At 38.2% G+C, this 14,589-nt stretch overlaps 1 protein-coding gene across 8 annotated transcripts in view; it reads left to right on the top strand.

The window, feature by feature from the left end:
- The window catches only part of CREM (cAMP responsive element modulator), a 35,322-nt gene extending 23,000 nt beyond the window's left edge, over positions 1 to 12,322 (top strand). For 4 of the 8 annotated variants that reach the window (XM_036399607.2, XM_036399634.2, XM_036399625.2 and 1 more), the window contains 3 exons: positions 890 to 1,033; positions 8,918 to 9,074; positions 10,749 to 11,369. In XM_036399607.2, the coding sequence (XP_036255500.1) occupies positions 890 to 1,033; positions 8,918 to 9,074; positions 10,749 to 10,893 (446 nt within the window). In that variant the 3' untranslated portion in view covers positions 10,894 to 11,369. Of the gene's footprint in view, positions 1 to 889; positions 1,034 to 4,477; positions 4,609 to 8,917; positions 9,075 to 10,748 lie in introns of those variants that run through there. The other 4 variants (XM_036399616.2, XM_036399644.2, XM_036399662.2 and 1 more) reach the window with 3 other exon arrangements.
- Positions 12,323 to 14,589: the final 2,267 nt, after the last annotated feature.

The raw sequence follows: 14,589 nt of genomic DNA, 5'->3' as shown, positions 1-14,589 counted from the left end.
GGGTGGGCAGCAGATCAAGGGATGCAATTCTGCCCCTCCACTCTGGTGAGACCCCACCTGGAGTGCTGCATCCAGCTCTGAGTTTCCAGCACGAGACAGACATGGACGTGCTTGAACAGATCCAGAGTTAGAGTTAGATGATCTTGAAGGTCCTTTCCAACTCAAGCCATTCTGTGCTTCAATGATATTTCTGTGTTTAACAAAGGCAATGCTAATTTCAAAAGGAATATACAATTAATGATGTCTCTAGGGAATTGCATTTTGATAAATACTTGATTATGGCAAGAAGGCAGTATGATTTTTATTAATGGGGAAAGTATATTTGTTTTTTTTTATATTGCTATTACATTGAGGGAAGAACCCTACTTTGTTCTGTTTCATTTTTTACATGAGTATTGGGCTCTGTACAACTGTGTACAACCTGGTTAAAAGTTTGCTAAACTTTTTCTTACACTAAGGAAAAGATTATTAGTCTTTTCCTTTGTCTTGATGTCCTGGATTTTGTTTTCTGAGAGTCAATAAATGGCTTTTTTAAGATTTTTTTTTTAAATAACTCCTATGTTAGTATTTAAAACATCACTTTTATATGGCTAGGAGCTATGATTTTTCCCCACATATTTAAACTATTTTAGTAGAGTTACTATTTCTGGAAACATAGACATAAAATGTGTCGAACACGGCTTTTTATCTGTTATATGTATGGTATATACTACACAACAGACTTTATATTTGTGGAAATCAGTATTAATATTATCTAAGTTTTGTCATACAATTGATCCTTAAGCAAGGAGAGGACCAGGAGTCCGTAAGACAGTGTTTATTGCATGTTTTTTAGCATGTGTTATGTCTTTCTGTTGCCTAACTTCTCTTTTTTTTTTTTCCTGTTTAGTTACCATATCTCAAGGTGGTACAATTCAGACTGTGACAAATTCGGGAGCTCCTCAGCCAGGTGCTACCATTGTGCAATATGCAGCGCAGTCATCTGATGGCACACAACAGTTTTTTCTTCCTGGAAGCCAAGTTGTTGTTCAAGGTATATTTTAATAGTCTAGTTTGTTTTCATTTTTCATATTAAACAATTTTTCTTAAAGCTTTTCTTATTTTGTGTTGACATTATTGCACCATTAAGTAAAATACTCATAGCAAGATAGAAGAGTCTTAGGAAGGGATTCAGGTTCTCTGCTTAGTAAGGCTGCTACCGTGTTTGGTTAAAAAGAGTGAAATAGCAGTATAACATCACTTTCTGCTTTGGATTGTCCTTTGCAGATTTTGAGACATGTTTAATTGGAATAAAGGTACTCCTACAGATTGAAGTGAGATGCTGAAGGTGCACATCATTTAATATATGAAACTAATTTGTTTTTTTCAGCAGTTAATGTTAATAAAACACAAATTCTGAAGATTCTGGGATATGTTTAGGGCAGAATTTCCTTTCAACTTATGGCTCTTGCAGTTACTAGAAAGCAGATCCTTTAATGAAGCTAGTTTTCTCATAGAGGAATGCTTTGAAGGTCCTATAAAGTGCACACATGACGTGATGAAAACCTTTGAAAATGGGAGATAGATTTCTCTATGGAGACACTAAATTAATAGCTATGGAGAAAATACAGATTTAAAAAAAATATTTTATTGACAGAGAGAAGTAGCGGGGAGGGCTGTATGAATACTTTCTTAAGCCAAAACAGCTATCTCAAATAAGCCATGAGAAGAGCTAGGAAGGATTTAGGTATGTATTCATGGAGTGGATGAGGATCATCAAATAAATGTCAAAATACATTGTTGTCCCAAGACTTTTCCAGAAGCATTTCAAGTGCTTTAAGACTATAAAATGAAAACACCTTAGCCAAATGTTAAGTTTTTTTTGTTCAGAGAGTATTGTTACAACTTCCTAAAATGTTATTATGAATACATACTTAACAAAGCCTTAAGACCCAAATTTGGCTGTCCCCCAAACCAATTTCCCACTCTAGTACTGCATGTTGTTCTGAGTATGAGTCTAATATGTTTTCTGTGTGTGTGCCTATACATCCCTTAAATAATCAGAGGCCACCTCCATCTCTCCAGGTTCACTGTAGTATTTTATAGGTACTGCTTTGATTCTTCAGAGCTTTGGTGTCAGGGCAGAAAGAATAACTCCTCAGCTGCTTCTTAAACTTCCCATCTGTGAAGAAGCACAGCATTTGAGGATTTTGTCTGGCAGCATTTCAGTCCTTGGGAATTCCATTTGACTGACTTTTCCTTTACAGACTCTCCATTACAGAGCTGTTCTCTGACAGGGCTGCTCAGTCTCAGCAAAGGGCTCCACAAGATGGAATTGCCCTTTAAGTGTTTTGCCTGTGATGGAAACTTTCAAAATGGATTCAGAGACAGTAACTGAATACCTTCTACATCATGTTTCTGGAAACATCTTGATACTTTTAACTAAATTGATTTGTTCTCTGTCCATGCTCAGAGAACTTTATTTCCTGGAATTCTCTATTCCTTTGATTCAAAGTCCAGTGCTTTACTGAGCCTCATAGCTCGGTAAAAAATGTGACATAACATACAGGGAAAAGTACAAAGCAAACAGTAAATGAGCATGAACTTGGAGATGATGAGAAGATAAAAGGCTTCAACTTATTCTACATGCTATTGATATTGGAAAATCTTTAGGAAAAAACAAAACATCTACAGTAAAATAAAAAGATGTATAAAAACATTGTGAAAATGTTTACAGTAATACAATTGTATGAAGGCAGCAAACCTGAGTTAATTACAATGGAGTGAGACAATGGAATAAGTTGAATATACAAGTGTCTGAAATGTCCTTATTACAGCTCGTCTTGCCTATGCCAGAAAGTCTGTTGGCATACAGGTTATGAACATTTGTCATTTATGTACACTTTGTAGTTGACTGTTCACCTAATATTGTGATAACATAGATTATAATAGAAAAATTATTCTGCTTAATAATCCTACCACTTACATATGTATTTTTATAATAATTTTGGGTAGGCAGCATATAATATATTTTCTTTATCATAGTAGAAGAAAAGACTATAACAAATAGCTGGAAACAGAAAAGATCTGTTTCAGATTCTGTTTCAGAATCTTTCAGATAGCATATGTATTGATTTTTTTTCTAAAGTACTTGTTAATGAATCTCATGTAATAATGGATAAGATCACATAAACCCTGTGTTTGGTATTTTCTGATAACCTGTGGTGTGGAAAAATACTAGGATAAAAGTGCCAAATATATTGATCCGATTGAGTGACATGGTATTTGCTACAAGTTTACATTTGTAGGCAAAAGAAGAGGGAGTTCTAGTGTCTGGGCAGTTTCCTAACACATTAAGGGTTAAGGATTTTTTTGCTAGCTGAAGAAGGAAGTGTTTTGATTATTAGTGAAAGTGAGTGTAGAAAAATTATATAAAAATAATTCTGTTGGGATCTATTTGTATTTACGTTACATTGTTAGTGATATTTGAAATCTGTGGCTTGAACTTCTTGTGCTTTAGTTCTGATCTTCTGTACATATGATCCTGAAGTGCTCCTGTAATCACAGAACACTCCTGTAAACACAGGATGTAAAACACAGAACATCAATGCAAACACTGCTGCCATCCAGCACATTTTCACAGTTGATAAATTACCACTCTGAATTAGTTTAGTACAAAGACCTTAGAAGTTTGCTGTGCACTACATACAAACCAGTGCTTGGACTCTTTGTCTGAAACTATTTCATTTGTGTTGAACTGAATGTATTTCATTTGTATTGAAATGTATTTGTAAATAAGGAGTAACTCTCTTACAGCTGAGTTGTTGTTCTTTTTAATTTATATTTTAAAGCAGAGTCAAACAGATCTCTTGGACATATTTTGAAAAAGGAGGGAAGGGGGAAGAGGTAGCCTTTACCCAGAGTTACTGTTCTGCTTGTTACAGCATCTGAAACCACTGGCTTTAGGTTGACTTACTTCGTTGGAGTGTTCCTTAATAATTTCTGAAGCTTTTAACTGAAATTAAATGAGTGGGTTGTGGGTTTTCCTGCAAAGCAAGGAGCTCTAGCCTTTCATTTACCTATTTGTTACAGCTTATTAAGCTTTCCTGTCTTGCATGCCTGTCCAACAGAGTTCTCTGCCTTTTAGTGGAACTGTTCCAATGAAAACAACTGCATGTCTGTTTTAAATTTCCTTATTTTCTATCCAGTCATGACTTTATCATTTGGATTCATTCATGAATGCTAGAGCCACGTTTTCATTTCTGTCAGTCAGTGCTGTGAATTTTCAGGTCTTTCTTAACAGCCTGCTTTGTGGTGAGTGCTTTCTGTAGCTTTATGAATAATTCAGGGGAAAAGAACAAAGCTAGGATTATAGCAATATGGAAGAGGAAAAAAAAAACAGGTTTACTGGAAAAGGAATTCTTTGGGCTGCAGTTTCAGTGAGCTGTTCCAGTGATGGAGCACGTTAATGACAGCGGTAAGCAAGTGAGGTCATTGTGATGTCAGTGCTCTTGCTTGTAATCCTGCACATGCTTGGTAGTTTGGAACAGTTCATGCTGAGCTCTGGTAGAGGAGCAGCAGAATCGTGTGTGCAGAAGTTGATCATGGCTGTAACAGGAGATGAAACAGGTAAAAATTTTGTTAGCCTTTGACATGGTATTTTTGTATGTCTGTGCAGTGTTTAGTTAATATTTGTGGCATTTTCTTTTGAACCTGTTGCTGTAATTCTTTCATCTCTCTAAAGTCATGCAAATAGCTTCTAATTCTCTCTACTTAGTGTAGGACTCCAGGGCAATTTTAACAGTTTTGTTTGTGGGGGAAAAACTAAAAATCACTGTTAGTGCATGAGTTTTTGCACAGATTGATTCAGTAACTGTTCTTTATTACTTGATGCAAGATTTTGCTGAAAACAATCCACCAGTCTACTTTTGCATTTTTCTTTATTGTGGTGATAGTCATATGTGTTGCTGTGTTTATAATTGCTTTTGGTTTTGTAAAAATGACAACTGCCTTTTTTATTGAGCAATAGACGCTACAAATTTGATAGCCATGGGCTTCAACCTAGCGTGTAAATCAACCCTATGCTCCGAGTATTAAAAAACACTGAATGGAAACAGATTTGAGGGCAATAATTGAAGTACTGTAACGCCTGCTTGTTTTCTCCTCCACTGTTAAAATGGTCTGTTCCTCAGCTAATTGAGTTCAAAAGGCTGACGTCATTAGATTTCCTGGAATCGTGTTGCAGTAGGGAACTGGAAAAGTTAAACTCCAAACAAGATACACATTGACGTCAGCTCCAAGTCATGCTGCGATTTAGTCAGTTCCTTTCTGCCTCGTCAATTGCCTCCGGCAGCTCGGTAACATTAACTGCTTCCCTGCCGGCTCCTACGTGCTGCTGCTCACTGCTGCCGCACGTTGTTTCATTAATCCAAAGATAAATATCTTCTCAGGGTCGATGTATTTAATGCTCAAAGGGATAATGATTCATGCCTTGTGTAGCCAGTTTAGTGGTGAAGTTAAAAACCCCTTGATAATCAAGTCCCACCATTATGACTCACAGAGGGGGAGAATAGGCATCCAAATACATGGGGCGTTTTTTCTCCTGGATAGTCACTGAAAGAACTGAGTGCAGGGATGCTCTCTAGTGTTCAGCAAGTTACTTTTTCCAAGAGGTGATTGCTTTTTTATTTTAATTTTTTTTTTAATGCATGTTTGGTTTTTTTTCACTAGTTGTCTTTTGGCTTTCTTAATTTCCTTTATGTAAGTCTCAACTAAAAGCTTCAGGTTTTCAGTGACTTTTAATCCCTTGCATTTTAAGGGGTAAAAAAAAAAAAATTACCCAGGGCAATGCATTAGGGAAATGCACCAACTCGAGGTTTGTTGCTTTGTTAACACTCTCAGTTCTGTTTCTGGTACCTTAGGAATTACATTAGACCTTGGTGAAGTGTCATTAGAAACAGCCAAAGAAGTTTGGCAGTCTGGATGAAGTGTGTGAGACATTTGTCTCAGATGCTGAAATGGAAGGTATTCTTCACTGTAATATAGATACATAATTAGGCTTAAAATAACTTTGAAAAAAATTAAATTTATCCCACTATGTTTAGAACCTGTTTCATCTTTCCAAAGGTCTTTTTCTAGGGAAGTCAGTTACATTGTAATTTCTTGAGCTAATACACAAAACATTTTTCAATCTTCAAAATATATTTTTGCAATGATATATCAGAAAATATATATTATTGCACAGCTAAAAGATACTTTGTCAGGGCTATGCTATGCTTTTTTCTTGTTTCTAAACAGTGGTGTCTGGATTGGCAAGGTCAGTACCACCAGAATAACTATTTATCTGTGTTCCTGTGCTGGCAGGTTTCTAATTGAGACAACTGTCAGGCAGAGACTGCCACTACTGGGACCTGCTCAGACTAGAACATTTACCAGTGGTGTTTGCTGATCCCAGCTGAGATAGGGACTTGCTTTTGTTAAGTCTTGCTGAAGGTACATGATCACTCTGAGTCCTCTGCACAAAAGCTGCAGTAAGTTCTGTTTGCTGCCATCTGAGCTTAAGTCAAACACAGACAACAAATTAGTTGGTCTTGCCAGGCTGAGGTGGTCTGGGTTGTGGAGCTTTCCCACCATGACTTCATCTACAGAATGGTTTGCTTGGATTTCTAATTCATTGTAGCTAAGGCAAATTAAGGTAACATCTCTTTAATAATACCTAGTGATGAGATAGGAAAAGATAGTTCTTACCATAGAGTCTGTAAGATGTATGTAATGTGGGCAGCATAAAGGTGAGCCTGAAGAGTTGCTAAAATTCCACTTTTATAGTTAGTGAGCTGAGGTACCATTCCATTGACATGACTGGGACTGCTAGGAAATGTGGAGGATTTGAAGGGTTAAGCAATTCCCCTGTAGATGTACAAGATGACCAAGCCCTGTGCTCAGGGCAGCTGCCTGTCATTGCTCACAGGGCTGTTCTGAGCTGATTTCCCCCTCCCTCTCTCCCTCCCACATCCCCGGGGGATTATCCAGGTCAGTTCACTGGTCCAGTTCATCTTGTAATTCCACAAACACTTTTACCCACAGGACTGAGGAGGGGGGGAGGTGCATGGGGTTTAAGCTGATAATGATTTCAGGACATGGCTGTGGAATTGTAATCTAAGCACAACTTGATTCTATTTTTTTGTTTGTTTTGAACTAGTGAAGCACTTACATTAATATAGTAAGAATAATAGTATATTTTTATTAGATTTATTTTTCCCCCCTATAGTTAACTGCTCAATCTGTCAGCCTCCCCAAGATGTTTTTGTCTACCTTTTATTTTTCCAAGTTGACCTGGTGTCAGTTGGGATAGAGTAAATTTTCTTCCAATTAGCTGGTACAGTGCTGTTTTTTGGTTTTAGGATGAGAGAGGTGTTGATAGCTCACTCATGGTTTGGTTGTTGCTCAGCAGTAGTTGCACTAAGTCAGGGACTTTCCAGCCTCTCATAGTCTGTCAGTGAGTAGGCTGGGGGTGCACTCAGAGCTGTGGGGGATCACATCCAGAGCAGCTGACCCCAGATAGCCAGAGGGATATTCCATACCTAAGGCATCATGCTCAGCATATAAACTGGAGGGAAAGCTGGCCTGGGGCCTGCTGCTCAGCAACAGGCTGGCCATCAGTTGGTGAGTGGTAAACAATTGCTTCTAATTTGCATTAATTATTTTTCTTGGGTTTATTTCTCTTTCTTTTTGTTATTTTCCTTTTCATTTTATTTTATTTCCATCAAACTGTTCCCTTCTCAACCTATGAGTTTGCTCTACCTCATCCAGCTGGGGAGCTGTGTGGGTGGAGTGAACAAGTGACTGACTGTGTGGTGCTTAGTTGCAGGCTGGGGTTAAACTGTGAGACACGTTTTTCCATTAGTTGAATAATGCTTTGGAGAATTAAAGTATAAAATAAGTGTAACAATAGCCTCTGAAACATCAACTATATACAGTTGCTTTAATGACAAAATTTGAATTTTTGTTCTATCATAATATAAAATATTTATGGAAGGAAATAGGTAAATACTTGCTCAGAATGTAAAGTGGAGTATGTTTTTTGTTTGGTTTTGTTTTCTGTCAGACAAGACACAAGTACTTAGGACTTCCCCAGTGTTTTTAAGTTGAGGTACATCACGTAGGGACAAGTACATCTGAAACAAAGAAATGACGTGAGACTGTAAGAAAGGTGTTGGTTTCCAGTCATATCAGATCAGCATTTGGCTTGGGGAGGGCACAAAACTGCTAAGCTGGAGCTGAATCTGAACTTTTGCCCTCTGATTTACTGTGCAGCTACACTCCTTTCTGTGCAACTGCCACTGCTTCCTGTTGCTGCTAATGCTGCAGCATCCCATGTGTGGTCCTCTTGCCCAGGGAACAAATGCCTGAATATCCTGAGCACTTGTCTGTTTCTTTTCATTGTAGCAACAGCAGCTCTCACTCCTTATCCAAGGGTTGCCAAACTATTTTGTAAGAAGAGGAGAGGCTGTAAAGCTGGTACTGTTGCTATCACAAGGAAGGACGAGAAAGTTGTCTTCTGAAGCAAATTGAATCCTGTGCAGGGAGAACAGGGTAGCATATAAACCTCAGTTTAGATGCAGGGCCTTCTTTTTGTGGGATTGTGCAAACAGAAGTGTCACTGCCAGAACTGTTTCTCAGACTGCTTTCCCCTTGTTGTAGGAAGAGAGCCATGTGGAAGCATGTCCAGCTGGCTACTGGGGCCACGTGCTAGAGCAATTCAGACACTTGACAGTATGGAAATAAATGCTATTAAGATAAAAAATACAGTTGTGTCATGACAGACGTGTGAAATAATTTATGTATCTGGGATCCTGGATAAATCATGTCAGAAATCTGTTATTTTCAGATATACTTCTTTTTTTTGCCATAGATTTTAAAATATGTTTCTTTTATACAGCTGCCACTGGAGACATGCCAGCTTACCAGATCCGAACTCCCACTACTACCTTACCTCAGGGAGTGGTTATGGCAGCCTCGCCAGGGACTCTGCACAGCCCTCAGCAAATGGCAGAAGAGGCCACACGCAAGAGAGAGCTGAGACTTTTGAAAAATAGGTAAGACTATACAATAATTCATGGTCAGTGTTGGAAACTACCTCCCCCACCCCCCCAAACATTATAACAAAGTGTTCTTCTTAAGGTCATAAGCACTGCCTGTAATTGATGAAGGGAAGGCAGGAAATTCTTTTCAGTCATCCCATGTCCTTCTAGCATAGAGTATTGGTTGTTAACTCTGTCCTTATAGCCATGGATTTTTAGTTTGAAAATATTAGGTGATTCAGAAATCAATATCAGATAATTTTTGTGATGATCCAGAGTTACACTTTTTGTTGCATTTTACTTCCTGTCCTCTCCCACTACTGACAGTAAAATGACCAGTAGGGCCTCTTTCATTTTAAAGCATCCCCACAAAGAATTGTTTAGGAAAATAGCTGAGGATCTCATTAGCAGCTGTCCATTAATGATGCTGTGAAGAGGACTTATTCAAAGATGGAATGATAATTATAGACTTTGCCAAATACTTGGCTGCTGGGATAAGATACTTGGCAGTGCCCCTGTCATTTTGTGAGGCCCATTGTGTGAAGTTGCTGTATATTTTTTAATTAGTTGTCATGGACTTGACTGAGTGTTGTAAATGTCAGTCTTTCTCTGTGCAGTCTTCTTGCTATTCCTTGGGGAGTCTGTCTTTTTAAAATGTGTAGCCACCTCTGTCATTGGCAGATTAATAGTAGAAATAGTCTGCAGATCTCTAATACACTGCTTAGCCACTTGTCTTATAATTGAATTAATGGTATTGCTTTGCTCTCATGCCTGTCCTTTATTTTAAATTACTTACAAGAATCACTGCATTGTTGTGCCTCCTTTTTGTTTCTTCTTCCTTCAGTTTTAAAACTAATGCCTATGCTATAGCTCGTAACTTGCTGGAATGTTAGCCTCTCACAATTTGGTAGTTTGTCATGTTCCAAGGTAGTAAAGGAGGACTCCCAGTACTTCTAATATTTCTTCTGGAATTGAATGCTTGTTTAGTCACTTGCTTCTGAGCACACTAGCCAAAGCGTTTAGCTCAAATATTAGAGACTTTTGAGCAGAACTACAAAAATGGCTTCAGGCTATCATTTGCCAGCAACAAAAACTACAGACTCGTGTGGCTGTAATGTGCTCAGGCAGCCAGTTCTGAAATGCTAATAAATTGTATTTGTTTGGATTAAATTGTATTGTACATTGTTACAACATGCTGTGAGTTTTTATCTACATGTAAGCTTGGCATCTAGTTTTTATCTGAAGAGAGTAGTGTTATGTTTGTGTTTTTCTGAAAGTATATTCTCTGGGTTTGGTTTTAAGATTTTGATGGCAGAAGACAATGCTCCCGATAAACAGACAAAGTAGAATGTGGCTGGAAGAAGAAATGCTGCTTTCCATCCTAATGTTTAGTGCAACTCAAGTCAATACATGATCAATTACTCCCTGTTTTTCTCGATTCTTCTGTGTATTGGTTCCATCTTTGTATTTGGTGATGCTGGATGCGTTTCAAGTTCTAGATGCTTTGGATTATATTTTAACTATGTTACTGCTTTTGGATGTTATCCGATGTTCTGTTTGTGCAATCCAGCAGTTGGTGGTGGTGGTTGTTGTTATTGTGGAACCACAGGGTTTGCAGGTAATTGCATTTATCCAGTCTTTGCCATATTGTGGCTGTTCCTGTAGTCATTTGCCTTGTATTGGTTCCAGGGAAGCTGCCAGAGAATGTCGCAGAAAGAAGAAAGAATATGTCAAATGTCTTGAAAATCGTGTGGCTGTGCTTGAAAACCAAAACAAGACTCTCATTGAGGAACTCAAGGCCCTCAAAGATCTTTATTGTCATAAAGCAGAATAACTGTCTTTCATTTGGACCTCCTTTATTATGAACTTTAATCAAGGCATGAGAGGAAGCAATTCTACAGATTGCCATATGAACTTGAGAAAGAGACACTTGAGGCCCTTGTGGAACCCAGTTTTGCTTAGTGTTTTCAGACTGATTTGGGAGATATTCCAAAATTTGGAATTCTGTCATAGTCTCCATACTCTGCTGAGCTTTCTAATGGCATGCAAATGGCTTTTTTGTTTGCACTTTTTACTTCTGCTTTTTGCAGGGAAGCTGCTAAAGAATGTCGACGTCGGAAGAAAGAATACATAAAATGTCTGGAGAGTCGTGTTGCAGTGCTAGAAGTTCAGAACAAGAAACTTATACAGGAGCTTGAAACCCTAAAAGACATTTGCTCTTCCAAAACAGATTAGTAAAAATATTTATTATACTGTGAACTAAGATATGTCCAGTTGCTTTGTAAGACAATACATAGCCAACATGACTTACGGCTTTCTCTTTGTGTCATTTATAATATATTCCAACTCCTAACATTCCTGAATGCTTTCCTGCTTTTTATCAATTCATAGCTCTAATTTCAGGTTTTTCATGCACCATCCTTCTGTCTCCCAAGGAGCCAAATGTTAAAAAATATAACAAAGTAAAAAAGTGCATAATTTCTAAGAGCTGTTTCTTTGCCATGTATTTACAAATTACTTTTACATGTTACTGAGTGTCCTGCACATTCAAAATATTTTGCAATTGTTTTAGATGAATCATAAAGATAATGCATCCAGTAATACAAGAAAATCAAACAACCCAAGGTATCTCAGGAAAGAGTTTATAAAAGAATGTTATGATTATATGTATGTACTAGCATACTAGTCTACAGATGATTTTATGGCATATTTTTATATTAGTTGCTTTGTGGAAAAAAGTATTGTATTGCTGTCACTGAGTGCCATGGTTAAAGATAGTTTTTAATAGAACCATGTTGTTTAACCTGTGTAGTGTCTGATTTCCTTTAAAAACCTGGTTGAGATGCTTTAAAATCCATGAGTATTTGAAAGAAGACAAAGGGAAAAAAGCACACCTAAGCTCATGACGTGATGCTAAATATATTGTAAATACCTGTAAGATGCTCTCTGTTATATGGCTGCTATTTACTTAAATTTTCTGTATTCTGCAGAATATTTGATTCAATGGAGGTCTATATATTAAAATTTAAATGTTCATCCTGAATACTTCACATTCTAGATCCTGAACACCTGTAGATAGTTGCCTGTAGTGAAGATTGATGGTGCAGTTCTTTTCACAATTTCAGCAAACTACTGAATGGTGGTCAAGGTGTCCTAAGGAAGAGAGCTTTCCAATAAGTAACTATTTGCTGATTCACTGAGTTCTGGAGTAGCCTACAGATGAGAGCTGAAGATTTTTAAAATAAACCCATGTTTAAACCAGATTACAGCTCTCGTAAATGCAGTATGTGCCAACTTTCCATTGTGCTTTGAAAAAACTAGTGTATATGCAAAGCTGCTTCTGGGTACTTTTTAAATTCAGGAGTGATCTAATTGCTTGGCCAGTACAGTCTATGAGCAGAGTATTTGGGAACTTTGCTGGAACTAATGGCCTTACTGATGTGGTAGGAGGAGAGGCCTGTTTCCTACTTAATTGGCTTTACTGAGGGTGTGTGTGAGAGAGTGTGAGTGTATGGAAGGGGAGGAGGGGTGGAATCATACTGAAGTCATTGAGACTTCCTAATTTAATTTAAACTCAATTTGCATTTAACCCTCTTCACTCTGACCCTGTTGGGGTGGGTTGGTTTATGTATATGATTTTTTTATTCTTTCCTAAATTACTTGAAATACACAGGATAATTTGCTTGACTATTTTGAAAATCCCGCTAGGTACCTAAGTTGACACCATTTGTAAGAGGTATTCTCTCTCACTTCCTGCAGCCACATCAGTTGGTTTAAGGAGGTAACAAGATACCTCTGACCTCTAAGGCTCTGATGCAGGTTTGGAACAAAAGTAAAGTAAACTTTGAAATATCTTCTTTGCTGTGAAAATACATCCGAAGTGCTAAGGTCAGCAAAAGTCAAAGGTTCTGTTCAGGTTGGACAGGATGAATGCAACCTGCAGATCCATTTTGCAGCCTCTGTAGTGCAACAAGTGAGTTGTTTGTTGTGGCTCTGTCTGTTTTCTCTTACAGGTAGGCATTGCTCCTGACTCACAAGGGATTTGGAAACTTAAATAGAGAAAAACTTGTGTGTGTGGTAGATATGTCTCCAGTAAAAATTCCCCTTTATCTTCACGATAGTGTCTGGTTCTAACTACAGTCTGGTACTAAACTACAGTTAGAAATTTGATGGGAGGAATCCTTGTCTATTCCACATCTGTGTACTTGGTACTCATTTCTTTACTAGTAGAATCATAGAATGGTTTGGGTTGGAAGGAACCTTAAAGATCATTTAGTTCTAAACCCCCATGCCATGGGCAGGGATGCCACTCACTGCTAAATCACGTTGCTTAGAGCTCCATCCAGCCTGGCCTTGAACACTTCCAGAGATGGGGCAACCACATCTTTACTGAGACTCTTGTTGAGTGCTAATCTCTGAGTAAAGAATTCATTCCTAATATCTAATGTGAATCTCTCCTCTTTTCTTTATAACCACTGCCCCTTGTCCTGTCATTGTCTCCCTGTGTAAAAAATTCTCTTGCTCTCTCCTGTAAGCCTCCTGTAAGTACTGAAAGGCTCAGTGAGGTCTCTCTGGAGCTTTCTTTCTCCAGGATGAAATAGCCCAGTCATCTCAGGCAGTTTCCATTGGAGAGCTGCTCCTACCCTGTGATTGTTTGTGGTGCTCCCCCAAACTGGCTCTAACAGGTCCATGGCTTTCCTGTGCTGGGGCCCCCAGAGCTGGAGCAGAGTGAAGGGGCAGAATCCTCTCCCTCCTGCTGCCCACCCTGCTTTGGGAGCAGCCAGGATGGGCTCAGCCTTTGGGACAGCAGGCACACACTGAAGCACCGATGGATGTGGTGCAGGAAAAAGGCCTTTTCAATACAATAGTATTCTTTATATAGAAACATCAAGTGAATCTGAGTTGGTTTATTAAAAGAGAATTTGAGCACTGCCCAAGCTTTGATTTGGCAGAACCAAGAATTTTGTTTTTTCATTATCATGAAAAAAGGCCAAACAAATTGTGGTTTTTTCCTTCCTGTTAGAAAACTGCATTTCTATGGTCTGAAACTCCTTTCTTGCTGAAACCACACACAACTGCAAATTTCTTTAAGAGAGACAGCTAGAGGATTGGCCTTTGACGGAATGTGTGTGTACACAAGCCTGCATGGATTTTCATTTTTTTTTTCAAAATAGATTTTCATGTAGCTCAGGTAACATAATCTCTTGTAAAATGTCTTGAGCTTCCTAGACTTGTGGGTGATGAGGAATGTAATAGTCAGCTTACTCTTAAGGTACAGATTTGAGTCATAACTGTTTCCCTCTTTAAGCAGATGTGCAAAGAGAAATCTCTATAGACTATCCAGACAGATCTCTCTTGACTCTCTAAAACAGCCTCAGCTGTTTTGGCCAGTGAAGAAAGGGATTAAAATAAGTATATTATGTGAGTACGTGTGGATTTTGTTTCTTTGGGAGGACTTTTTGATTGTTATTCCCACAGATTTTGCTGTTTGCAAGAATAATTGCAGATATTTTTTTTGGCTGTACTGATA

This window comes from Molothrus ater, chromosome 1 (assembly GCF_012460135.2).
Source record: "Molothrus ater isolate BHLD 08-10-18 breed brown headed cowbird chromosome 1, BPBGC_Mater_1.1, whole genome shotgun sequence".
Lineage (NCBI taxonomy): Eukaryota > Metazoa > Chordata > Aves > Passeriformes > Icteridae > Molothrus > Molothrus ater.
The sequence above is the reverse complement of the archived record's forward strand: the minus strand, read 5'-3'. Positions and strand labels throughout refer to the sequence as shown.